A 26,997-nucleotide genomic window follows, 5' to 3' on the forward strand; every position below is an offset into this window, starting at 1 on the left:
AAAAATATGCATTCTTAGATTTGGTAACATTTTTATTCTCGAAATAAATTAGCATGAAACACACGTATCCACGAGCATGATTAAACGTCGCTTTTGGAGCTTATTCGACTCTTCCCGCAAGGAAAAAAATACTCGTGAAAGCAGGAGAATCAATTCATTAAGACTTTCCAACGGTGTGAAATCCATCTTTACGACACAGATAACTTCATCTGAAATCGCGGCGATAATTCTCAGTACTCGCTCGCCCATACATTTTTTAAATTTCGAAATGTGTACGAAGATGAAGCATCCGAAAGCATTGATAGATGTAACCTCAGCTGGTGATTACGGCTTTATACATGGCGACAGAAATGTGATTACTAATAAAGTCTATTATGGTGATCGCGCTTCACAAATAGTTTCCACGCTTCAAGAAAGTCAAGAGCCTGTAATTGATGATACGATCGGGCAAGTACGGACTGATAATTTATCGACCAGTATCGCTTCGAGAAACGTAGATTCTCTGCCCCCTGTAAAATCGGAATCAAATACACCGGAGATTAATCAGCAGCAATCACGAGATCGGTTCAAATTACTGAATGATCAACATTCACAAGAATATGACATATCGTCGCAATCTCCGGAATTGCAAAATTACACGCAGGAAGATTCTGTTTCGAATACGACGGATCGACTTCAGCAGCAATGGCGGATTACTCGGTGCATCCCTCAAACGCTTGCGATCACTTCCATGAAGCAGCCATGTTCTCGTCGCGAATATCACACGTGGAAAATGCCCGAAATAGAAAATCACATAAAATGCTATGGATTATCTCGATTCGATGGGTTGACTTGTTCCGGAAGTTCGAGCAATCAAGGGTCTCGACATTCTCCATTGTGTCTATCTTCTGTACCACATCGCCATTTTTCCTCGAAAAGTTGCATCGTGGTTCAGAATTCTGTTCAAAAAATCGAAACTTCGAAAAAGGGTTTGTTTAGCCCGCGAAGCATGCGAGACGCACATCCAGGTGCTTTAAAATTTTAGATAATAATTGATTTTTGAAACTTACAATTTAAATAATCTTTAATTTGAAATGATATATGTATACATGGAATATATTCAATCCAATTTTTTTCATAGATTTAATTTTTCTAGATATATATATAAATTAAGATGAAAAATGACACCTAATGAAAATAAGCATATTATAACACATTTAGCTTGTAATTAATGTCAGAGATTTGAACAATCAATGATTACCGATCACAGGCCGCGTGTCCCTGACAAAACTGCAATCATTTTCTTGCGACGCTTCGAAAAAATCCTCCGAAGAGAATGATGAGTGTAAATCGCAACGAAAACCGGCACGCGAAGTTGAGAACGACGACTGTGGCACGCGTTCTCGGAAGGTCGCGAAAAATCGTTGCCGAGACGAAAACGAGAAGAAGTGCGGAAAAACTCAACAGAAAGACGTCTGCGGTCGGAATAGCCGCGTCTCGTCTCGAAAAAGCACGACGTGTGAAAAAGAACAGGAGAAGGAATCTTGCAAACATAACACATGTCCCGAACTGCTGATACGGCAATGCAATTGGGAGAGGGAACTGGACGAGACTGGTCAAAAGCGCGACGCGAAAGAACGAGCTACGCAATCGAAAGATCCTAATTGTTCGCAAAAAAAGGACATTGACACGAGATGTTGCCAAAGTAAAGCGGAACAGCGTATAATTACTTTTTTATATTGTTATAGTATCGTAGTTGCTTTAATATCCAAACTTAATTTGTACGCGATGCATCGCGCGCACGCAGAATATTTTAAATTAATATCTTAAATTCCTACAGAGTAATAGATAAAAATTATTATTGCTTTTATCATTATTCAACTTCAATATGAACTATATATTTATTTGTACGTCTCTCCAATTTTTCTGTTGTTCTCATTTTCGCCTATTGTGCGTGCCTATATATCTTTTATTATTTTATTTAATAATTTTTCTTGTCTAAAATATGCATCTTTAACTCTTTGATATATCGATCATCAGGACAACGATCGAAATCGTGCACAGGACGCAAAGATTACGAGGAACCTTCGCGCGTAGCTTGCAAGAATTCATCAAAAAGAAAGAATGATTGTCGCGAATCGAAATCCAATGAGAAGCGATGTGCAAAGTCACTGCCAGAACGATGTGCCGAGTATAACCCAAAGCGATCCGAAAGCGGTCGGAAAAGAAAATCTTCTCGGGTCAGCGATAAAAACTGCGGCAAGATAAACGAAAAACGGCGTTACTCGCAACAATCAATTTTCTCCGTTCCGCGAGATCATAGATCTTTCTCCACCTTGATTCCCGATATCGTTCTCGACACGAACGTGAGAAAAACGACGAAGGCACTTTACTCTAGCAGCGAAGACGAGAAGAAGGATCTGAAACAGAGCTTGTCTTGCGAGGAACAAAAGAGAAAGTGCGGGACCACAAAAAAAGATGAAACTAAAAAAAAATGTGTGAAAGGCCCAGCCAAGTGCTTGTCGAGAAAATCGATCGTCGACAAGATGCAGATCTGTCAGTCTACGCAAAAAGATCAAGACAAAATGTTACGCGAACCCACGCAAAAATCCTGCGATCACACGGAATACTGTTCTAACAGAAAGTTGGAATATATTACAAAAGGTAAGTAAGTTCTACGCCTCGTAAATATATTTTGTGTGTAAATTCGAATTATAAATTTTTAATTCTCCTTTTCTATTTATACAGATTTTTAATTAATTTCAATTTTTTTAATTTTTCTTTGCAGACAAAGAGCCGAAAGAAAAATTGGCGAAAGAACAGCTATCAAGTACCGGAAAAGGTAAAAAGTCTATAAATTCTTAATTATCTCTTTATATTATCATAATTTACACGCAAAAGAAACTTCATATTAAATTACTAATTAATTTTTATTTTATTTTTCTTTGCAGATAAGAAGCCTATGGAAGAATCAATAAAAGAACAAATAGAACGCGAATATAAAGAGATAGATGAATGCAAAAAGATTATAGAGCAGATTAAAGTTAAAGAGCCAAAAGAGAAAAAGGATAAGATACCCAAGAAGACTGATACAGACTACAAACCAACGGGTTTAGATCGCGTAATCAGTCCATGTAAACAAGAAGATATAAAAGATACTAAAAAGTTTATAAGTACGCCGAATGAGCCATTTTTTTCTAATTTTATGGATACCGCTTACAAAATGCTGCGCGTTCGATCTAATATCATTAATGGCGAGATTCCAATCATCCCCAAGTTAGTATTTTAGCTTAGATTCCACTTTTATAGTTAACTATGTCTTTAGAATTCAAAAATCAATAAACTCAGAGAAAGAGAAAAAATAAAAAAAAGTATATATATGTATATTAAATATATAATATAATTTTTTGCATTAAAAGATATTATATACATATATATTCTCTTATTCTAATTTCTGGTTTTATAATTAGTACCATAGGAATTATCCACAATTGTTGCAATTATTCATATTATATTGCAACTATTTGCGATCAATAATCCATTATTGATTACAATAATAAATTATTTCATACCATGCAATTACAGAGATATCAAACTGATGAATATAATGTTTGATCGATCATTCTCTACCACAAAAGTGAGTTATCAGAATGATTTTGCTGTCAAACGAACTACGGGTCATAGTAAAACGGTTCAGAATTGTTCTGCAAATAATAGCGATTTTATTCACGGGGATGAATTGCCGAATTATGTCGAAACAGAGAATGACGATGAAGAAGAGGACGAGTATGATTGGATCATTGGTCGACCGACTTCCGGAATCAATTGAATCGTAACTTCAAAGGTCAGAGCAAATTATATATTAATATATATACATTTAAAATTAAATATATAATGTAATTACAATTTTAATATAAAACATTTAATATGCAAATAATATAAAAATTTGTCGTTTATTAAATATAAAAATTTATTATATTTTGTGCATTTCATAATAATATATTTGAAAAACGTAGCGGTGACTTGCGATAAAAGATAAAATACAGACAAAATTTGCATATCGCGTAGTTTGAGTATCTACGTTCTCTCTTTCCTTTCTCTTTCTTGTCTCAAAAACTTTAAAAATATTTATATTTATTTGCTTGAAATATTACGACACTTGTAAGCGCACGATTCTCTCGTGACGAAAGAATATAAAAATATTTTTCCATCTACGAATATATATAATAGTATTAAAAAAATATATATTTAACGAAAATATCTTGATCAATCAAAAAATATGATCCGTCTGGTCGTACGTACGATAATCAATTATTCTGCGATACGACTTGCTCGAGCCATCTTGCCCTAGATAGAACAGTTAATCGAAAGATGTTCCCCGATATCACTTAACCCTGTTTCGTTATAGACGGTAACTCAATTATTCTCCGACTCGGACGAGCATTCAATTATTCCCCGAAAGAGACGGACGCGAAACGTGGTGCGAGCAACGCACCTCACCGGGGTGTTTCTCGCGCCTTCACGAGATGTCTTTGTAGCACGACGGAGGCGTGAATGGCGCGGTGGGCCAGGAGGCCCAATTACGAGTTTATTCAGTCGTCGCCACGGGGCACCGCGGTGCCGCTCGTAGTCACCTACCTGGCGCCTGTCCCTTTATCTCTAAGGTAAGAGCGAGAAAGAAGAGCACGTCCCGAGTGAGTGAGGCAGGGAAGGGGGAGAGGGGCAACGTTGAAACGCGGGAAGGAGGGTAGAGAGAACGTGAGGACGTCTCTGCGGGATTCCCGCCGCCACTTATGGGAATGTGATACGAGCTTTTCGTCGGATGCTCTCTTGCGTTTTCGCATTGTTACGCAACCGTCCTTCTCGCGTCCGCGTCACCCTCGTGCACCCCGACAAAGGGAATCAATGTCAATGCGCGCTGCGCCTTGCCGCGTACACAGGACAACGGGAGAATGCGAAGAGGGAACGCCGAAATAATGATCGCGAGCGTGTAATAAGCGCGCAAATGCGTGTGAATGCAAACCGAATCGGACGTATGTTGCGTTGTAATGACTGAGCGAGGCATCGAGAATTTACCTTTCCAGTTGATAAATTTTTAATTCATTCGATAATAAAATTCTTATCATTTTATTATCACGTCGTGAGACTTTCGAGAAATTGCTATATTTATTATCGCATTTCTTCATCACATAATATTAATCGCACTGTTTAATTCTAATCAATTTTTAATTAATTAAGGCTATACTTAAAATAAGTAAGATATATAATACTTTTATATTCCTTAATGAAAATTTGGTCGCGTTGTGTTATCAAGTTCTATTTTTGCTCTTCTAAGATAATTTTTGCCATGCTAATATCATGCAATCAAATTGTGTTAAAGAAATATAAAATCATTTTATACGCATTTGCATTTGTACAGCTATATACTTTTTGAAATTGATTTATCTCAGTTCCTTTTTTTTTATTCATTTTTTATAAAGCTGTTTACATCATGTTCAATCAGATAAGCAAAGTAAACTGACGATAAGTACGTCGGAATGATTACAGATCGTCGCGAACTTGTCCCATCAGCAAGATCGAGCGGTTGTTTCGGTGGCTTTTTAGGGTGAACCGGGAGAGTCCCTCAGACATCACATTATGGTGTCAACGACTTCATCGTGGACCACAAACCGCTGGCATCCGTGTATCGGGAATGAATGGCGACGCGCCACGGGTGGCAGGGGGGTGCGTACAATCCGAATAAAATGTATCAATTCCGTCATCGTGATGCCGAGCTTCCTTTCCTGGAGATTCGATTGTGCGCTTTTCGGAGGAAGGAAATCTCACGCAACGGACATTCTTCTATTATTATGCGACGAGCAACGTGTGATACACATATTGCTAAACTCCGTATATAATTATAAAACAAAATAAATATATAGGGAAGTATATAAATTGTATAACGAACGAGAATGTTAAACTAAATATCAAGTGCAAGTAATATACATTTTTATCTAGACAATTATACATATACATATAAAAAAAAAATTATATCGTTTTAAATCTCGAATATATATTTATTAATAGTATTAACGAGGAAGAATATGAGATTATATAAAGATTACTCTTGCATGCGATAGTCGGTCTGAAGTATACTGCATCCGTCGGCGCTGCACTGCCGTCGGTGCATCAAGATCGATGCAAGATTCTTTTACTATACGGTTTCTCCAAGTCAGATCTTCTTCAATAAATTTTGCTTTTGATCGCGTCGTTCAATGCATCGAATTAACGGCTCTGTAACGTAATGCACGATGCAAAACTGCAAACGGGAAACGTCAAAGTCGACGGACAATTCAAAAGGAAAGATTCTTTTCCCGACATGTTCGCGTTCGTCTTTTCTCAAGTTCCAATGTCGTCGGCAGCAAGGGCCGCGGAAAGGGCGGAAGGGTTCCACACACGTGGGTCGACAGTCGAAGAACGTCAATCCCACGTCAGGCCCTGCTTCGCAGGAAGATTCGTACAAACCAAACGGCATTCTTCTCTCGAGTGCTCTAGGTATATGGAAAAATCTGTCACACATGCATTATTTTAGGCTTGTTTTTCCAAAAGCGCCTACGCCGTCTGAGAAAACAAGGCGTCGCGACGTTTTCCTGCTTGCGCCACGTGATTCTTCACGCTCGTTGCGACTTGCGCGATTTGCCCCGATGCATGGTTTCAATAGAGAAACTGCAAGTTCTATTATATGATATTTTAAGGCCAGATCTGTATTTTGAAAACTTTGAGCTTTTAGAGAAATTTATTCTAACAACAAACCGCGCAGAAAATCTTATTTGAATAATATTTCATTAATTTTTGCGACACACTTATTTTTATAATTTATTTTTATAATTAACCTCGTAATCGAGGTATCTTTCCTAGGAAATTCAAGGAAATAATAATAAAAGTTAGTTTTTGCCTTCATTTTCCACTGATCTACGCGTTACAAGATAAAATTTTTATTTTGACTTTCAGTTGGAAAAAAAAAACAAAAGATTAAAATATACTTTATTAAAATTTGTATCCAATTTATTTTAATTTCAATTTCTTTCCAGAATTTCTAGAACATTCAAGAATCAATGTATCTTTTAGTCTTATTTTTTTCCAGATTTTTTTTCCGCGTATATATAAGAGAGATATTGTAAGGAGTCGCGCATATACTCGACGTCGCGTTGCCGGTTTCGCCGTAGCTGCTTTCTTACGCAGTTAAATCGAACGAGGTCGACGATTTCGCTACAGCAAGGAGACTGCGGGACGTGTGTTATTCTAGCCCGAATACGACGACGAGAGAGCGTACAGTGCCTTAAGTAACGCAAAAACGTAAGCGAGCGCTCTGTCCGTGAAACTTTATCCAACTTCTGTTGTAAGTAGCTTCTAAGCGACGTACCTTTCTTCCGTGGGGGCGTTCATAAACCCCGCGCGAGTGCTATAAATCGATTTTTCCCCGGGGTGGATAAGCCGTTGCCTTTACCTTCCCCTCTGTCTTCGCGCTCCTCTCTCAATTCTCTCCATTTTCTCTCTCTCTCTCTCTCTCTCTCTTACGCGAACACGAATAGGTCGACGCTAATAACGAGATCTTTAACGCGCTTCCCCCATTTATTTTCTTACGCGTGTCGTTTTTTCTCGTAATTTGCTAACATAATGAATAATAATGCCACGGCACGACAGCTCGTTCGATTGTGGCAATGTTTCTTGGGAGCGTAATAAGCAATGTTATCTCGCAAATGATTGTTTTATCGCGCATTGGAGTTATTAATTTCCTAACCGGCATACTTAAATTAATAAATTTTTCTTACGATGAATTTGACTTTATATTATACAAATCTCATAATCTGCTTTCTTCCATTATTTTATGGCCGGACCATAAAATATGTACCTTTTATTAAACTCTTACCTATTTTGTTTATTGTTTATCTCAGCTGTAATAAACCTTACAACGTAAATATTAAGCTGCGCAACAATAACAACGATATGTTCTTTAACTTTTCTGTTTATCCCGATCGTGTTGGTTGATAAACAATACCGGATAATCGATGAAAAACTGTTTCATATACGGCGCATACGCGTAATTTGGAGATTTATATGCGGATACAACATTTACCACGCACATCGACATAAAAGTCACGTCGTCCCGGCTTGCGCGTCATTAAGAGAGCAGACATCCAGAGAAGTCCGGAATTTAACGAGCTCCTCGGAAGGATCCGCAGTCTGGATGCAATTCGCTCGCGTGTCTCTTTTCTCTCTTCTTCCCTTCCTCCCTTCTCTCTCTCTCTCTCTTTTCTCTATCTCTTTCTCTATCTCTTTCTCTCTACGCATTACAGCACGCTCGCGCCGGATGCTAGTAACGAGGCTCATTTGGTGGCGTGCGCGCGCGACCAATGGCGCGACGGTATGGTGGCGGTATGGTGTCCAGCATCCAATAGCACCGCGCGTCATGCAGCTGTCAGTGTGGCCACGCCTATCGCCGATCCGCGCTGTAACGCGCATGACGCACTCGGCTCATCTCGCCAACACGCCGCATCGCCAGTCCCTTCTGGTGCGCGCGTGAGGAGAGTGTCTCTCTCTCGCGTGGCTGCGAGAGAGACGAATTACGGCCCCATTGATCCGCCGCCTCGAGACTGTGTCTCGTCCGAGTGATCTGGAATCGCGATCGGAATCTCTTTGAAAGACGATCTGGTGCGCGAGTCCAATCGTACAGTTCGACAAATTCGAGAGGAAGAGAAACGCGAAGAACCTTGGTTTTCCGCGAGCATCGTCGGTGTGTTCTTTTTTTTATTCGTGATAAGTATCCCGACAATGTATACTTTTCTCTCGCGTGCTGTGTATACGATGCGAGTCTAAACCGAGTGAATCGCACGGGTGGAATTTTCCGGCACACCCGTTTCTACGCGAAGGCGGGGTCCTCAAAGACTATTATCGAATCTTGTTCGAGAATCGGCCGAAGTGAATCTAAGAAGATTATCAACATTCTTAGCTCGCGTTGAAAATTTGCCAGTGCGTATTTCAGTGACTCATAGTATACAGAGCGAGAATGTGATTTCAGCAACTGAAAAATCGTTCTATCAAGGGAAGAGCGAGCGAGAGAGAGAGAGAGAGAGACCGCGCCATTGTGCGCATAAAAAATTGGTTCTACGCATAAGCGGCATTAAATTGTCGAATTCAAGAAGGTGGTAATTCTCGAAGGTGGAAGCGGTTTGATGACATTTTCGAGAAGAGGCGTCGATGGGATTAAAGGAGTGCGAGAGGGACGCACGTTAAGGCGCCTCTAATAATAGCGGCGCGCTCGCGAGTGTACCAAGCGATCTATAAATAGCGGTCTCTGGCCCCGTGGAAACACGAGCCCGTGGATTTCACGGTGCAACCTGTGTGCCCGACAGCGAAAACGGGAGAAAGAGCAAGCAATCGGCGAGAGAAGAAACTGGTCGATTCGATAGATTATCTATCGCGGGCACTGTATAATACACGGATCAATTTGCGGGACGGAAGAATTCTCGAGAAGAATGTGATTGGATTAACGATTGAACGAAAAGTATTTCGGAGAATGATCCCGAGCCAGAACGAGAAACGAAAATCGACAGAGGCAAAGCGAAGATTATCCGCGATGTGATTTAATTTTCGACTTTTGGAATCTACGATCTAAATATTTGCTGCGAACTATTATAAAAATATGTCAAACAATAACTAATTTGTGAACGAGAAATTCGGAAACAATCGACAAAGTTAAAATTATTTTGCTTATTCCTGACTTTTTAAGTGCGACTTGTGTTAGATCGAAAATCAGTGAGAAAGAAATAGAGATTCTCGGGATTTGAGACTTGTGAATCCAGCCGACCGTCGGCTGGAAGTTAATCGCGAGATTAACTTGATATCAAAGAAGAAATCGTTCTTTAGTAACGCCGGGGGATTCTTTTTTATTTTTTCATTGTGATTCTCTCGGCTCAATCGGCGCGATCCAAAGATACCGTACGCTAATCGTAAGATTTTTCACGCGATCCTCGTGACTGCAATCAGCGGAGATCGGAGGAACATCAAAGTGCAAAGTTGCGAACCGACGAGTATCGATGCCTTGGGAGGACATACGATCCTTTCGAAACAACCATCGACGATTTATCGGACGGATTGCGAAAAAACTCTACAGTGTCTTTTTTTCTGCTTACACAGTTACACAGTACAGTGCACAGTTTACGCAAATTTACATGCTTAATATTTAAAATTTATTAATAACGGTTTAAAAAAATTTAATTATATACACGTACACACAAGAGAAAAGAAAAGAAATATTTCGCGCGCGTAACGGTAATTAAGAGTCGACGCATTAAACTGGTGATTAGCTTTGACAAATAACATAATAAATGTGCTATTAATATATTACTTGGATCATCGAGTTACTTTAATTATTGCCTTACTTTTATCGTACGTGCTCCTCATCTTCATTGACACATCGTTACAAACTCGCAATTGCATCAAGATTCATCCAAACTATAATTAAACTCCAGTTATCAATCTTTTTAATCTTGCAATATTTATATTAAAAAAACATCTGGCCAGCTAAGTTTCTCCCGATCCTAAATCAAGACGCATCGCGCGATGTCCTCGTTCGGACGTTCCAAAAATTCGCAGTGATTCCGCGGAGGGTGATCGTCTGACCCTCGAAGATGAGCGGCGAGTGAGAGGAAGAGACGCTCCCCCTCGAGCGACGGGGACCGTCGGATCATCGACATCCCGCGTCCGGTCGCGAACGCCAAGCGAATAGAGGACGATCGTACGGTCAGCAGCACGGTGGAGAGCGGCGGTGCCACGGTGCGGGGGGTCGTGGTGGACCCCGGCGATGACACAGCCATGATGGCCTACGGTGGCACCGCTGGTAACGGGGGTGCGATGGGCTCGTCGGCGGGTGCTGGCGGCGCCGGTGGCACGGACGTTCTCGGTACCGCCGCCGGCGACTACAGCCCCCAGAGCACGCCCACGCCCTTGACCGGACACTCGACGACGAGCGGCACGGTGGAGAACGCTTATACACCCGGGACGACCGGGGCGGCCAGCTACAGTCCGCAGGACAGCCCGGCGAGCTCCGCCGGGGGCAGCGGTAACGGCCAGCTGCCGAGTTTCGGCTTCACGCAGGAGCAAGTCGCGTGTGTCTGCGAGGTAAGTCGTGTCGGGTCCGGTTTTTTCGTCAGAGACCCTCCGGTAAGATTCGCGAGGACGTTAACGAAGTAATACGGGAGATGAATAGCATCTCGAGAGATGCCCGAGGGTCTTTTAAAGGAATAATTGATTTTGATTTTGAAATAATTAAGATTATATTGCGTTTGACATAGCGCAATTTAAATTCGAATTTTGTTATCTCGTGACTTTTATTAGAGGGTCTCTAGTTGCTTGATACGCGCGCCTGTGTGTTGCCATTAGCCGCTCGCGTATCACGTTTAGAAAACATGCAGTCCACTGACATTCCGATTAAAGTCCAGTTTAAAGTATAAACATTTCTCGTAATACGATCACAGTAAACGCTAATATATACGAATCTTGACAATATTAATAGAAAATGTAACATGATGATTTCTAGTTGAGTTAAATACATTGAATATTTTGTTCACGCTGTAAAAAGGACAGCGTTGCTCTTACAATTTTATTGCATTATATGAACAGAAATAAAAAAGGACTGTGTTAATTGAAAATATTGCATATGTTCCCGACGCATAGAGTTGATGAGCGGTTGATGGCGAGTTTGATTAGCATCGCTGCATTTTTCTCGGCGAAATAACACCGGTCGATTTGTAGTTTTTCCAAATTTAAGAGCAAGATGATCTAATTTTGATTACTTACGACGAAACGCGCATTGAATATCGCAAAAACTCTATTTCGTTACAAGTTTTTTTTTTTAATGTTGGATATTCTCGAATCATGCATCTCTTCGAGCATAATTTTCATCTTATTTGATCATTTTTCTAAGTATCTATTATTATTGCGATATAATTTTATGTTCTTCTTTCTTTCCTTATATATATATATATTTTTTTTTTGTTACATGATTATTATATGTATATTTAATATTCGAAAAAATGTGCTATCGCGCGCGTAGATGTTTCATAAAATATTAAGTAAAATTATATATATATAATATATTCGTATGCGCGGATGCCCAGTGTCATCGCATTAACTGTCATTTAATTAAAAATATGAAAACGGCGGAGATCTTACATCGCCGCGATGATGATATTGTCGCCGCGACAATGTGGTCGTTATATCGCCGACAATATGCAGCGTTATGCGCCAAGATTTGCTTGCATGTCGCATGCTTAATGGAATTTGCACGATTTTACTGTAACCGTAAATTGTTTTGCGCGCGACGTTTACGTCCCCCATATCGAACGTCCCACGTGTTAATTCATCCTGTTCGAAAGAGAGAGAGAGAGAGAGAGAGAGAGAAAGAGATGATTTTCACGAAGATACTTCCCGCATACGCTTGGCAAAATTCTCATTAATTCTTCATTGCACACTTGTCAAGTTGCATTTGTCAAAACGCAGCCTCGAATTATTCATTTGTGAAGATTGTCGATATTAATAAATATAAAATGAATATCTTACGCGAATTTAATAAATTAATTCTTGCATTAAAATCGTGTTATTTACATTGAAAAATATAATCAAGATTTTTTTTAACGATATGTTATATGTATTTTATTTTATCAGTTATATATATAAACATTGTTTGGTGAAAGAAATTTATATATGCTTTTTAATCCAACGAAAAACATTTAAAATATATCTCGAGTTTTGAAATGTCCCTTGGATGTCTTCTGGATTTTTGAGTTATTTGTTTGATCTATTTAGTTTGGGATTTTTTATACCGTGATAATGTATATCAGAAATTATTTTTTAAATTAGGCACGAGGAGGTGAAAGTGTTTTATTCGCGAACGATTGCAACGTGCGACGATTTTCACACGCGGATCAACGCATGTGACCATTATAAGATAATAATCGACTGTGTGTGAAGAAAGATAAGTTTGCCAAACGCGAAAGTAATCGATCGCACAAGGCGTTTTTGCACGTGCATACCCCTCTGTATGTGTGTGCGTGTGCTAGCGCTATAATTAATATGATTATGCGGCTAGACTTTAACTCCTTGCCCACGTCGCACAGAAGGATTACGATGTAGAAAATTTGCGAGTGAATTTATTTTATAGACTGTCTTTCTTTCGGTTAGCATAAGATGCGACCTGCGAAATTGGGTCGCTATCGCGTATCGATCTGTTCAAAAATATAGTGATTGTTGCCATATTTTCTGTGACACGTGGGCGCTAGTTGTCTTGTATCATTCGAGGTATTATTCATCGATAGATCTTCGATAGATTTTCGAAGCATAAAGGAAATCGTTTCACCGAATGTCGACCGATTCTATTCGTTCGATCTCGAATCCCGACGAGATCAATCGTATATTTGAGAAAAAGGGAAATGGTTGAACTGAATAATTTTCTCCTCATTCTCAGGTTAGATTATTCTAGAACATTGATTTCTTTAAATCCCAGTTTTAGTAGCATTAGTTCAATATATTCAATTTAATTCGGATTTTTTTTTTCTTTAATGTAATTATAAAATTATAATTCTTTAAATGTTTACATTCATCGAATATCCGTATAAATTATTAATTACGTACCATACATATTAATGCATAAAAATTATATCCAAAATTCGGTGAAAAGATTGAAGATGATGCTTTTTAGCATAATCACCTAATAAATCTGAAATGAAGAAAACGGGAAAATTTTTGGTTTTAGAATGTTTTTTTTTTTTTTATATTTATTTTTATATGTATAACGCGTATCATATCACAAAGTTATTCAGTTCTAGAAGAAAGTGGAGTGAAATTGCGCGATTTCTGATCGCGGTAACTGTATTAGTTGCAGTTAGTCCGATCTCGAGATCTATGTCGTATATTTCTCTTCGCTCTCGGTGACATGACATTCATTTCTCATTATGCCACGCGGCCAAGATTAATCGGCCGTACCGCGAAAATTCGGCGACATCCGGCGACGACGGCGAGCAGACAAAGATGACAGGTGTACAGAGCTCATATTGCCAATTAAGCGGTGATTAAGGATTCATCCGCGTACGATCGGCAATGTCTTAATTTCGTGTCAGTACTTTCGTAGTAATTAATTTTGCGCGCTAGAGAGAAATTTACACCACTTCTGACAGTCGGTTAATCGTAAAGTAATTTTATGCTACATTGTTTGGATAAATTTTTTTAGAGAACAGAGAAACGAAAAAAACAAAAGAATAGAGAACAAAAGCGAAAAATTAAATTTCTTCTCAAGCAAAAAAATATAAAAGATTTAGATATAAAAATTTAATTACATAATATTATTGAGAGAAATATAAAAGGATGCCAAAAATATGTGATAAATCTATATAATTTGTATTTATATACTGAAAGATGAACGCGAATGATATATAATTTGTGAATGCACAGAAATTTCTTTTTTTTCATTATACATATAAAATTTATATTGTATTATTATTTATATTGTAACGTGTATCGATTTTATACGATAGAATACCGCGCTTTTAAAAATCAATTATGTGTAAATTAAAAATACGTAAGACAGTATTTAGACTGGCGCAATACATGGCGCATGATATCGAATATAAACGTCACTGACACGATATATGCAGATATTGGCAAATAGATAATAGATTTCTCAAGCAGAATTCACGATGGTTATTTATGGTCACCGCAAAAAATAACACAATTTGTGTTGATGAAATAAACTGAAGTATACGACGGAATATCGATATATAGTTCCGTTTAAAATCGTATTATGCGAAAACTTAAATTCATTAGTGATTCTTTCAAGAATTAAAAAAAATGTATCGTATCAAAAATGTACCAAGTGTAGCGTTTTATTTATACTAGTAATAAAGTTCTATTAAATTGCAACTTTTGAAATTAAATATGTAACAATTTATAAATTTTTATTCGATCAAATTTCATTATTATAGATTTTTTGTGATTCCGTAGCTTTGAATTATAATTTTATTACGTACATTTATTATTGTAGAAGAAGTCTATAAACTAAATATACACAATTTTCGCTCGTGATTATTGATTCTAACATTATCTTGATATAGAGAATTATATACCGACTGTCTGAAAATTCATGTGTATATTCTAAATAATTTATGGAAATACATATCAGTTTATTTTAATCGCTCTGGGACACGAAAATCATTTTTGCATGCTCGCAGAAATTCGATTAATTGAAATTCGTGATATGTCGGCATAGGAGATAGACATCCTGATTTATCCACTCCTTTGAACTTAATATTTGATATTTCAATCTTCATTTAATATTGAATCTCATCCGGTTGAAATCTTAAATTTATATTTATATTCATATTCATGCCTCCTTGAATTATAAACAGTATTGAGAAAATACTTATTATGTAGATAATTTTGTAATTTTATAATCTAGCAATTCTTTTAAATTCATTGTTTTTATAAAAAAGGTATAAATACTATTTTTTTTTTTTTAAATATCTGTAAAATTCAAATAATTTTACATCTTCTTTATTAATGAGATTCTTCAAAGATAAGTGATACTGGTTTTGTTAAAAAAAAAAGAAAGAACCGAACGTGTGATAGATGTAATACAGATCTCCACTCTAGCTAGTTTCGGTGAAAAAAGTTATTCCAAGATTACAGAGTTGAACAAAACTCAATCCGAATAATCGTCGTTTGAAAAAAGAATTAATAGTTTTAAATATAAGTTTCATCTGAGAAAAGATCAATTTAAAAATTCACCATTTTTTAATTTTCCCGAAATTTTCCAAAAGATAGATTTTTTCTTACACACGGTTTTCATCCTAATTCTTAATTCCCTCAGTCACGCGAAAATAGTCCGACTGATTAATCTAGATAATCGCTGTCCGAGTCGTCTTTCTTGAAACAAAACGCTCAGCTCTAAGAGAGGTGAATGCGAGACATATACAAGATACACTAGAATAAGAGGAGACCCGGGATGAGTTTTGCCGACTAACAGTGTGCCCCCCCTGTCTATCGTCTTCAAGGCGATGGTGTCGAATGTCCAGGTTCTCCAGCAGGCAGGCTCCGTGGAGAGGCTCAGCAGATTTCTCTGGTCCCTGCCGGCATGCACCAGGTTGCATCGGCACGAGAGCGTCCTCAAGGCCAAGGCGATCGTCGCCTTTCATCGGGGCCAATTTAAGGAGCTCTACAGGATCCTGGAGAGTCACACCTTCAGCCCGAACAATCATCCCAAACTGCAGGCCCTCTGGCTCAAGGCCCATTACATCGAGGCTGAGAGGCTACGTGGCAGGCCCCTCGGCGCAGTCGGTTAGTAAGAATCTTTTAACGATCTTCCCATTTTCTATATTTTACTTACGAGAGTGATGCGACTGCAAATCGCTCTTAATAATATCAATCTACTCGATTAAGCATCTTTCATTTTTAGCAATAATTGTTAGACTTGCGATGAAAAAATGTTTTCGTTGATCTTGAGATAGTCTGATAATAATGAGAGATATAGAGGATAGATAAATTAATTGTTCAACATCAGATAGATTAAAGGATTCTTGAAAGCGCAAGCATCATTCTCTGCGTTGATCGATTATTTTATTAAAGTATACAAAAGTCAAGAAGAAAATATGAATGTAGATATAAAAACCGAATTTTTCATCAAACTTTCTGTATACGAACACATATGAAGATACTTTATTCATTTTATTACTGTATTCATTTCAAGATATATGTGAATTTATCTATATTAAAGTTATAAGTAAAATTTCTAAGTAAAATTTATATAGTACACAATATATTATATTATTGTATTTGTAACGTATAATTTTAGGAATAGCGTAATTATACTAAATATATATGTATATATTTGTATTTTCTCTTATATTATCGCCCGAAATAATGTAGGAGAAATATATATATATATATATATATATATATATATATATAATAAGAGAAATATATTATATTACTAAAACTTAACAGTTATATCATATAATATCATATAAATAAAGTATATATATTTGATATATATTTTTTATATATATATAATACATACACATATATACAAACTTCCATGGACATGGAATATTATTTCGCGTATTAAACTTACTTAAACAATATCGGCGAGCGGCGTTTAAATCTCACGTTGTGTGGGTGTGCCACGTTTATTTTCGCGCTAATGTTTATTGCACGCGGCGATTAATAACACGCGCTCGGCGAGGTGAATTGAATGCCGCGCACACGTTTTCAACATTAACGGACGGCCAAACGGAGTAAGTTATTACCGAATGCAATTCGAGCTAATGAGCGGTATAGACTTGGCCCTATTTTCCTCGCCCGATCTTATTTGCGAGCGACGCGCGCGTGAAGCCGTCGACGCCGCCAACCCGTTGCGCTCGTCCCAGAAACCAAATCCGTCCCCGAAAAAAGAGAAGCTAAACAACAAAGCGCGCTTCTCTGCGCGTATGCTAAGAGAATCAAAGTGCACGGTTCGTCGCCGCTTCCTCTTCCGTTCTTCCCGTAATTTCGCGATCGCGATACGATTTCTCTCCCATTCATCAAGATATATAAAATTTTAAAATGTATTAAAAATGTTTATCTTTTATTTGCGCGACGATATTCTGGATCTTAATTTCGAGATAAGGATGAAATATGCCAGCGAGACGTTTAATCCATACTCTTATTAATTCAACCGCTTCTGATCTTGATTTATCGATAGATTAATGGACGTCATTTCTTTCTTTCTTTCAGGAAAGTATCGAGTGCGCCGTAAGTTTCCGCTACCGCGCACTATCTGGGACGGCGAGGAAACGTCTTACTGCTTCAAGGAAAAGTCGAGGAGCGTTCTGAGGGATTGGTATGCCACCAATCCGTATCCGTCGCCGCGCGAAAAGCGAGAATTGGCGGAGAGCACTGGCCTCACTACCACGCAAGTCAGTAATTGGTTCAAAAACCGGAGGCAGAGAGACCGTGCCGCCGAGCATAGGTGAGTCTTTGATATATCAAAAACTTTTAATTTCTAGTTAATTAAATCGTCAACGGAGTTGATGCTATGCTTTTCAAAAAAAAAAAAGAAAACTAGAACGAAACCGCATTCTGAAAAAATTCTCTTAGAACAAAGGCACGTCGATATATACATCAAAAAAATATAATTAGCTAAAAATAATGATAAATCCAACTCTCTGTGAAAAGGATTATAAATATACCAGAGAAACGTTGCAAGCGACGAAGTAGCCATTGAAGATAGAATTGAACTTCTCTTTTCTGTCACGTATGTCCGCGTCTTTTATTATAAAATTTAATTATATTAAAAGCTGTTATCATTGAATTATTTTATTAAATAAATTAAATAGAATAATATTAAATCACACGCACGGGCAGGAACGATTCTCGAAGTATAAATGATACGCAGTTGATGTAATCAGTAAAATTTATTGATATGAAAGATTAGATTAAAATTTCTGACATAACAAACAACCGTTTTATTAGATACTTCGTCAGATAAACAACATCCAGCGATGTCTTTAAGGGTCCAATGGGGCGTCGGTAGTTGTGTAATTGAAGAACGTTATAGCGTGTGGAATTTTCGTCTCTGCGCGGAATAGGAACGCCCGCCGTAGAAGAGAGTCCCCGTGTTGTTTGGAAGGTCGTTGCTCTATATCCGATTTTAGAAACGAGCGGAGGCCCCATAACTATGTGCGTAACGCGATGCCTTCCGCCGCGTAGCATCGTGTCGCATGCATGCTCGCGCGAGCCGTCCTTTTCTTCTCTCTTTTTCCCGCGAGCGAATAATAAATAAATAACTACCAGCTCGGCCATCTGGCCACGCTGACAGAACCGCCAATCTCTCGTGAATTCTTTCACGTAACTTGGAATGTGAATGGCAAAATGATGGCAATCGTTGGAAAATTGAATAATACGCTAAAGCATGACTATTTTATCGGTTGGCTGATAAACGAGCGAAATAGATATAAATGTTTAATAAGGACGTACCGTTTTAAATTATCATATATTAAGATATAATTTTACAAATTTAATTTACAAATGCAAAATTTGCTTGTCTTTTTTTTTCAACGCTCTCTTTTCTTCGTAAATTAATGTATCCATTGTAAAATAAAAAAGAAATTATAATTTTTCTAATGGATCAAGTTGAGATAAAGAAATTTGATATTAATAATAAATGATCGTGTAATGTAATATTAGAGTTATTCCACATTCTTTCAAGATCGATCTATATAAAGTAATTCGTTATAATAATTCGGAAAAGCAAACATGCGAAAGAGATCACGATCGAGTAATTAAATGTTTTATAATTATTTCGATATTGGGGTAGTATGAAGATATGAATATTTTGTAGAATTTTCTGTAATTAATATGCGGTGAATGATACGCGTATATTCGCGATACCCTCCCAAACCTATCGAATAGAAATTCCATCAATGTGAACAATCTATAGAATATTCCTAAGTGTCTATAGTAAATTTTTGGGTACGAACTTTTAACCTGGAATTAATAATGTTTCGTGTTCAGCCTTGACAAATAATCAGTTGAATTTGCGCAAAGCAAACATATCTCTTACACAAATAAGAATTTCTACCAAATTAATGTAACAGTAGTACACAATCCTTTTGAATCATAGTTTCAAAATCAGTAGAATCTCATTCAGTTCTAATTTAGATCATTGAAAATTAATATTACATTTACTTTCGGCGAGGATACGGTTTTCATAATAATATTAAAAATTGAATTTTAACTCATCGACGATCTCGAATGTCATTGCGTTTTGATTCTGCCAACGTTAATTCGCAAATATCTCGTACGCATCTCTGACCTCCTGCCTCTGTCCATGGGAATACACAGAAGCCATAAGAAATTCGATACGTTCCCCGTGGCATGACGTGCGCTCTGCCACGGTGGTGCTTCCCACTTCCTCCCTCACGAGAAGACATCGTAACCACGATTCGTATGGATCTACGTATCCTTCGATAAAGACGCTTTGTGCGAACACTCCTGTTAATATATGATCAGCAGAAAGATTGAAACACATTTAGTAGACAATATTCTTCTATGAATTTATGTCCATGGACCAGTCATGGTCGCACGTGATAATAATCATAATTTTTAAAACATTAAATACACTAAATGTATCGATGATTCATCAATACATCCACACAGATCTATGTACTTCAAATATTATTACTATTGACTTGCTCGGCAAGTTTGCCTTGTTTATGTTTTTTATTTCATATATATTTCATAAATAGAAATGAAATAAAGTCTTTCGGAATAATTCAATAAAATATTAACGTTTTGATTGCTGTTATTATTACGAACGAATCTGCTAAAGATCGCTTATGAAATGCTAAAGGAGTTTCAATCATTTTGACGTTAATTGTAGATTCACTGAAATAGACATTATGCACAATACAAGTTATTTATATATTACTTTTCAATTCGCGTTCTGTCAGGCTCGCTAGGGATACTGAAAATCCTAAGAACGGGTCTAAAAAATTTTACAGTGAACTTTGTCTTTGTTTATAATTCATTATTTATAACAACGGAATAATAACTTAAAAGGCTGTAATTATTTGCCTATTTAAGGCACACGTGCTGTCGGAAATTAAGTCGATCTCGCACACACAGGGGCGATGTTTCCCTCCCCCGGGACAGGGGCGTCTCGTGGGCGTCTACAGCAGGCAAAAAACGTCAAATACGGGACTGTAGTCTTCCCCCGGGAGCTGTTATCGAACGATTTAACTATCTCGTTTGAGCACGACACAACGCGCACGCACGACGAAACGCAGACTATGACCGTAAAAAAAAAAGCGAAACGAATTTTAAGAAATGATAAATTAACTATGTATAATTTATATAATTTGAAGGAACAATATTTCATTGAAGTTTCATTTATTTATTGAAGTGATAAAGAATGGTTAATTTTGGATATGAATTCTGTCACGTAATGAGGATTGAAAGGACCAACAATAATGAATATATAACAATAATGACAAAATAATTACAATCATAACAAAATAATTACGAATAACAATAAATTAGCAGCATTAATTTCCAGATCAAAATTTAATTCTCATCGCTTTCTTTTCTTATAAATTGTTTATATGTCTTAACCGTATATAATTACAATGATAAAAATTTAAAAAGATTGTATAGCAATTTGAATAAAAATTGCATATGCCCTTTACTGTGATACGTAACTGTCAAATGAATTGGTATTTGTAATTGATTCTGATTATAGACCCACGCGTATCGACACACTCGAACGGAAGTATATAAGATCGGAATCGCGTTAAAGATAAGATCGGGTATATATAAACACCGTGGATTCTCGAAACACCCGTAACATCGTTCGCTTAATCTCCACATGACTCTCGCATTCTCGTAACGAACTTTAAACAATGAGACGTCAATCGAGATAAATCCCGGATGATATGTTTTGCATACCGAAAAAAATCGAGCGATAAGAGGGAGGAACGGGCCCCATTTTCTCTCTCTCTCTCTCTCTCTCTCTTTCTCTCGGTCCCACAATTATCAGCGCGATTATTTACGCCGGCCGAGCCAGATACAGAGTTGTCAGCATCCTCCACGCGGCGAAGTGCATCCGCTGCACTTTGAGAAACGCACGAGGCAAGACAACGGCGACGAGTCACCGATCGACGGGGTGCGTCAGCGGCGACGGCGTCGTTGCAGTTGCTGCATCGCTGCCGACGATAACGGAACCGCTGTCGCCGTTCTCGGTACTCGGTATCCGGTGACGGTGGAACGTGCGTGTATCGTCCAAACGCGAGATAACGCGCGTTGATGCTGATTAAGATGATCAGCGCCGCCGCCGCCGCCGCCGGATAATCCGACTTGCTCTCCGCGCGCGCATCTCATCGCTTCTCGAAATTTTCCGACGTACGTCGGTATCGCGTTGCAGCACGGGGGGCAAGGGGCTAATTCTGCGCTACCAGTTCGTTGAAAGCTTACTTTAGTCTCGATTAGGCTAAAAATAATATAAATAACAAAATGGAGGATGCACAATGTGTGCGGCACTGATTACATATGATTTAACGTATTTTTGTACTTCGAGAGTCTCGTACCTAAATTATAGAAAATTAACGTATATAATCGATAATATGTGTATAGCGTACGTTACCGCATTTCCTTTAATGAAAATTACTTCTTTAAGCTTTTTTTTCTCTAAACGATACAAAAAAGATCGGCCAGCGTGATGGTTTATTGCAACGGATATAAAAAGTGCCGGATATTAAAACTGGCCGTGTCGCTCTTGAAGATTGAAGAGCATCCGAATTTTTTTTTTTTCGTTTTTCTTTTTTTTTCGAATATCGATTCCATTGCTCGGCTTGAAAAATAAATGCCGCGTGTTTCACGTTGGATCATTTTTTTTCTGCTTCGAACTGCGCCACGCTATATGTCACTTAAAATGTGTCGATTTCGATCGTCGAAGTGAAAAACAAAAAAAAACATAGAGTGGAGAGGAGGGCGAGGGGGAACGGATGCTGGCGTATCCGCGAGTGCATTGTGCCTTCATTCTTCACAGTCGAAAATAAACTCCCGGCCGCACGCGCTGGTCGCACTGTGTATATTTTTTTGCTCTTTCTCTCTCTCTCTCTCTCTCTCTCTCTTTTTCTGTTTCTCTACGAGAGCGGCCGCGTTTGTATATATATATGGCGCTTAAAACGTCTTTATTACTGTCGCGCTAGTCTCGTTGATAGAAAGTCGTGCCACAATGATCTTCGAAGGAATCGCTCTGACAGATTTAAGAACAATAACGCATGGTGCTGGAGATAAATAGAGCAAACCTTCCCTCTCCACGGACATAAAACTTTTCTCCGATTTATTATTCTTTGGCCGAATTATTTAGCTGAGATTAACAGTATTAAAACGAAAAAATATTCGAACTATTAAAACACGCTTAAATATCAAAACGCGATTTCTGATAAATGAGATGAATGATTTTATTTTCTGTTTTACTTCCGCGATAAATTTATTAAATAAAGTACGCGGTAACTATTATATTATCATAATTACGTGATCGTGGTATAGAAGCGAAATTAGTTTATGAAATTGTAAAAGTTGATGGAATGTTTGAAGCAAATATTAAAGTTTTTTCAAAACTCCAGAAATATATATTATAAGAGATCTCTAAAAATGTGGAAATTAAAAATTTCAACAATAATTTTACGATATAGTAACGCGTTTCGATAATAGAAAGAGATAGCACAGTCGCTTGGACGGTTGAGTTTGTGCCATCCGCCGGCTTTCTCGATAGATCGAAGGACTATATCACGCTGGCAGAAGCCAGTAATGGCTTCGTCGTTGTTCTCCAATGTCAACAAAACATTGCTAATGTACCAACCCTCGAACGCTCGCCCTCACCCTCGTCCTCGTCTTCGCGTCTCCCCCTTCATCCGACGGCGCAGACAGAAAAATGGAGAGAGAACACGGGAGAGACGTTATTTCCAGCCAACCGACAATCTTATCTCGTGCGATCGATTTGTTAAAATTTTAAATTATCTTACTCGAACCGATCTAAGCGATGACTCCTTTGCGTTGACCTCGATTCGATCGATCGCATCATAAAATATAGAAATTATATAAAATATACTTAGATAACTCTTCTTTTTTCACATCGTCCGAAAATTAGCATCGTTGCTAACTACTTGCTACTTTTCAATCAAGAGCGATGGTATAGAAGCGAAATTAGTTTATGAAATTGTAAAAGTTGATGGAATGTTTGAAGCAAATATTAAAGTTTTTTCAAAACTCCAGAAATATATATTATAAGAGATCTCTAAAAATGTGGAAATTAAAAATTTCAACAATAATTTTACGATATAGTAACGCGTTTCGATAATAGAAAGAGATAGCACAGTCGCTTGGACGGTTGAGTTTGTGCCATCCGCCGGCTTTCTCGATAGATCGAAGGACTATATCACGCTGGCAGAAGCCAGTAATGGCTTCGTCGTTGTTCTCCAATGTCAACAAAACATTGCTAATGTACCAACCCTCGAACGCTCGCCCTCACCCTCGTCCTCGTCTTCGCGTCTCCCCCTTCATCCGACGGCGCAGACAGAAAAATGGAGAGAGAACACGGGAGAGACGTTATTTCCAGCCAACCGACAATCTTATCTCGTGCGATCGATTTGTTAAAATTTTAAATTATCTTACTCGAACCGATCTAAGCGATGACTCCTTTGCGTTGACCTCGATTCGATCGATCGCATCATAAAATATAGAAATTATATAAAATATACTTAGATAACTCTTCTTTTTTCACATCGTCCGAAAATTAGCATCGTTGCTAACTACTTGCTACTTTTCAATCAAGAGCGAATGATTAGATATTTACTTTTAAAATTATTCTTTGAATTTTCATACACGAGTTTCATATACAGATGATAAATTTATTTACAACTTAAAGGATGGTGTATAAGAAAGGATATCTACCTAGTTTGGGCTTATTACGGATTAATACTTAAATTGTAAACACAGCGAGATTGTGCTCCATGGCCGTCGCTTGGAAACTACTGGCACAAAGATTAACGTCTCTCTTATTCGCCGCCGGTACCGTCAGATTGTCCACTTTAGATTAGATTAGATTAGGGGCGGACGTTTTATTCGCGCCGCATAAGCGAAACACACGCGGGAGAGAAGGCGCCCGGCTGCTCACCGCGTTTGTTTGTGGCGACGTTTTATCGGGCGACGTGTGCGGTTCTTCTGACATTTTCTACGAACTGGACTCGATGATCCGCCGGTATCATTGTCGTAAAATTCTACGCGTGAACAAAGAAGAACGGCATGCGTAACGATTATAAACTGTATATTTCAAAATTATTAAAGCTGTTGTCAGAGACGATAATTAATCGGGACAATTGTACTAAATATGCCGAAGAAAAAAACAATTTTTAACAGATATTTATTTAAAATTTAATTATATAGTTTCGGCGAATATTTTTACGGAAGACTGAAAGAAAAAGAGAAAAAGGAGACAAAAATTCTCTCCTTTAAATTATAATTATAGAATATCCTTAATTATGTTATAATCATAACATCATATTTAATATTATATTATAATCTTAAATTTCGAACAAATATCAGATCAAAAAAATACATATACACATATATTGATAGAAAATATATGATACACATACGATTGTATTTAGACAAATCAGGAGAATGATTTAAAAAAAATAGTTATCAATCATATATTTGAAAAAATATTAGACTCATACCAGTATCATAATTATTTCTTGATCGGCCTTTTATCACTGGAAAAAGTAAGCTGACTAAAAATAAAATTCAAGTTAAAATCATAATAACGCATGAGAAATATTTTTAATAGATAATTTTTAGCAATATTTTATATTTCTACAATTTTGATGATAAAGTTTGTAAAGATAAAATTTCAGTAACTTCGGTGCTTTTACTGTATAATGATGTAAAAATACATATCAATATCGCGTTGCACTTTTTGCAAAGTTACACAGTAATATGGAATAAAAATGGAATACGATACGATTTTATGTTTAATACGATTTAATGTTTATTTTACACTAATATATTCACTTCATTGTGAACAATGTGTATATTTTATTGAAATTTTTACGAATATAAAATTTTTGATCATTACTTTATTAAACAAAATAATAGGCGAACTCGAAGAGCAAATAGTGAATATACGTGCAATATGTTAAATAAAAAATTAAACAATTCACGAGAGTTTTAATGAATTAAAATTTACAAAAATAATATGACTAAAAACGTATAGCAAAAACGCAAATTTGTATCATTATTGTATTTTATCTTATTATTTCTAAGCGATTTGCGTGCGTGACATGTTACTTTTTAGTCAAGTATTATTCTTGTGAATTTTAATTCATTAAGATTCTTGTGAATTGCTTATATAATTTTTGATTTAATATATTGCATAAGTACATCTGCTATTTGCTTCTCGAGTCTGCCTATTATTTTGTTTATTTACATTGAAGTCTTTTTCGTTATTATTTTATTACTCGTATAACGTATTAAAATTTAATGAAAACAATTGTTTTTATTAACGTTTATCCGATTAATTTCGATTAATCCATCTCATCCACATTTCGGTAACATCTATTAATATTTTTAAATGACATTCAAATATAATACTTGGTCATATATATATATATATACTTTCTCGTTTTAGATATATAATATTTATAACATATGTAATACCTACATTCTTGATTCTTAAGATGGAAAGTAAGTTCGCGCTTAAGTTTTCATCTATCGTCAAACTTTAACGAGACAATTTCGCTTATTCGATTATCCTACGGTTGATTAACCGCGACTATCGTATCGATTCGCGGACAAGGGGGTTAAAAATAATCGAAGTGGCGGGTTCTCCTGGAAGGGACAGTGTGCCTTCGCCGGATGTGGAAAGGGACAGATGGGGGAGTCAGCATCGAGAGGGCGTAACGGCTGCGGGGGTGGCCGATAAGGGTTAGACACAGGGGTGGCTGCGCCAATATTGACTCCTTCTGAAAAGCAGAGACTCGCCGGTGACACAAAGAGGGTGGCGCTACTTTACTTCGCCCTTCGTACATCCTACGTATTCTTTCGGCATGGCGTCCGACTGGCTAACTTCGGCCACTGTCGCGTCTGTCGTCATTAATCACTCGAAGGTTCGAAATACTTTCAAGAGGACTTTCTCTATTTCAAACGATTAAATCGGGCAAGAAAAATATAATCCTAGTAATTTTTTTAGAGAAAAAGAAAAATTCTTTTATTTAATATTATATTTCTGATTTTAGGGCTATGTATATGTGTAATGTAAAAATATTTTATATCGGATTATAAATCTGCGTAATTAGATATATAATTAATGCTTCTAATCTTTTCCAAATCGCATAAATTATAAATTAGACATTGGTCTTTTGATATTCAATTTTATATAATGCACGTAAT

The 26,997-nt window shown here is 37.3% G+C and overlaps 2 protein-coding genes across 4 annotated transcripts in view; both read left to right on the plus strand.

Moving 5' to 3' along the window:
* The first annotated feature begins 280 nt into the window (after positions 1–280).
* LOC115240702 lies at positions 281–5,855 on the plus strand. Its single transcript, XM_029816010.1, has 8 exons — positions 281–968; positions 1,235–1,684; positions 2,020–2,643; positions 2,768–2,821; positions 2,931–3,255; positions 3,565–3,823; positions 4,388–4,643; positions 5,584–5,855. The coding sequence occupies exons 1-6, from the start codon at positions 281–283 to the stop codon at positions 3,806–3,808; spliced, it is 2,385 nt and encodes a 794-aa protein (XP_029671870.1). The 3' UTR covers positions 3,809–3,823; positions 4,388–4,643; positions 5,584–5,855.
* Positions 5,856–10,653: 4,798 nt separating this feature from the next.
* Positions 10,654–26,997, plus strand: part of LOC115240689 (homeobox protein SIX2-like) — a 33,009-nt gene continuing 16,665 nt past the window's right edge. For 2 of the 3 annotated variants that reach the window (XR_003884797.1, XR_003884796.1), the window contains exons 1-3: positions 10,769–11,139; positions 16,065–16,347; positions 17,782–18,016. Coding sequence is in view for 1 of the 3 variants with exons in the window: in XM_029815991.1 (XP_029671851.1) it covers positions 10,834–11,139; positions 16,065–16,347; positions 17,782–18,016 (824 nt within the window). In the remaining 2 variants the exon portion in view is untranslated. Of the gene's footprint in view, positions 11,140–16,064; positions 16,348–17,781; positions 18,017–26,997 lie in introns of all 3 variants that reach the window. The other variant, XM_029815991.1, reaches the window with a different exon arrangement.

Source organism: Formica exsecta, unplaced genomic scaffold, assembly GCF_003651465.1.
Source record: "Formica exsecta isolate Colony F162 unplaced genomic scaffold, ASM365146v1 scaffold444, whole genome shotgun sequence".
NCBI classification, from domain to species: domain Eukaryota; kingdom Metazoa; phylum Arthropoda; class Insecta; order Hymenoptera; family Formicidae; genus Formica; species Formica exsecta.

Bases quoted from the DNA above. Each gene is read 5' to 3' on its own strand.
- LOC115240702 (XM_029816010.1), top strand. From the start codon at position 281: ATGAAGCATCCGAAAGCATTGATAGATGTAACCTCAGCTGGTGATTAC. The intron at 1,685-2,019 runs GTAAAGCGGAAC...ATCGATCATCAG, and splicing joins TGACACGAGATGTTGCCAAA to GACAACGATCGAAATCGTGC. The intron at 3,256-3,564 runs GTTAGTATTTTA...ATGCAATTACAG, and splicing joins GAGATTCCAATCATCCCCAA to AGATATCAAACTGATGAATA.